The 470-nt window shown below is 61.9% G+C and overlaps 1 protein-coding gene across 1 annotated transcript; it reads left to right on the forward strand.

The window, feature by feature from the left end:
- Positions 1-195: 195 nt before the first annotated feature.
- ETH_00039190 (uncharacterized protein) lies at positions 196-310 on the forward strand (the record flags this gene model as incomplete). Its single annotated transcript, XM_013374982.1, has 1 exon — positions 196-310. A coding segment is annotated over one exon (115 nt), but the record flags the coding sequence as incomplete, so codon positions are not given.
- Positions 311-470: the final 160 nt, after the last annotated feature.

A 470-nucleotide genomic window follows, 5' to 3' on the forward strand; every position in this document is an offset into this window, starting at 1 on the left:
TGCAGCTGCTGCCGCTGCAGCGGCCTCTCCTGCAGCAGAAGCAGCTGCAGCAGCAGCAAGCGCAGCAGGTGCTGCAGCGCTAGCCCCACCTTGTCACGATCCAGGCACCAGCAGCAGCAGCAGCAGCAAGGAACTGCTGCTTCTTCAGAACAAGAAATTGTGTCTTCTCCTTATACAGGAAGGAGCTGCTGCTGCATGCAGAAGGCTGCAGCAGCAGATGGCGCTGCAGCAGGAGCAGCAGCCTCCGCAGCAGCAGCAGAGTCGACCCCGCAGCGGAACTGCTCGAACGACACCCTACTGAGGCAGGAAGGTGACGCAGCAGCAGCAGCAGCAGCAGATTCTGCTGCTGCTGCTGCTGCTGCTCCTGGCAGCCCCCTTTACCCGCTGCAGAAGCTTCTAGATGAAGCTGTAGGAGGCAGCAGCGACAGCAGCTTGCCGCCGCTGCTGCCGAAGACAGCAGCAGCAGCTGC

The sequence above is a fragment of the Eimeria tenella genome, genomic scaffold (assembly GCF_000499545.2).
Source record: "Eimeria tenella Houghton genomic scaffold, Eth_scaff2430, whole genome shotgun sequence".
Taxonomy (NCBI): Eukaryota; Apicomplexa; class Conoidasida; order Eucoccidiorida; family Eimeriidae; genus Eimeria; species Eimeria tenella.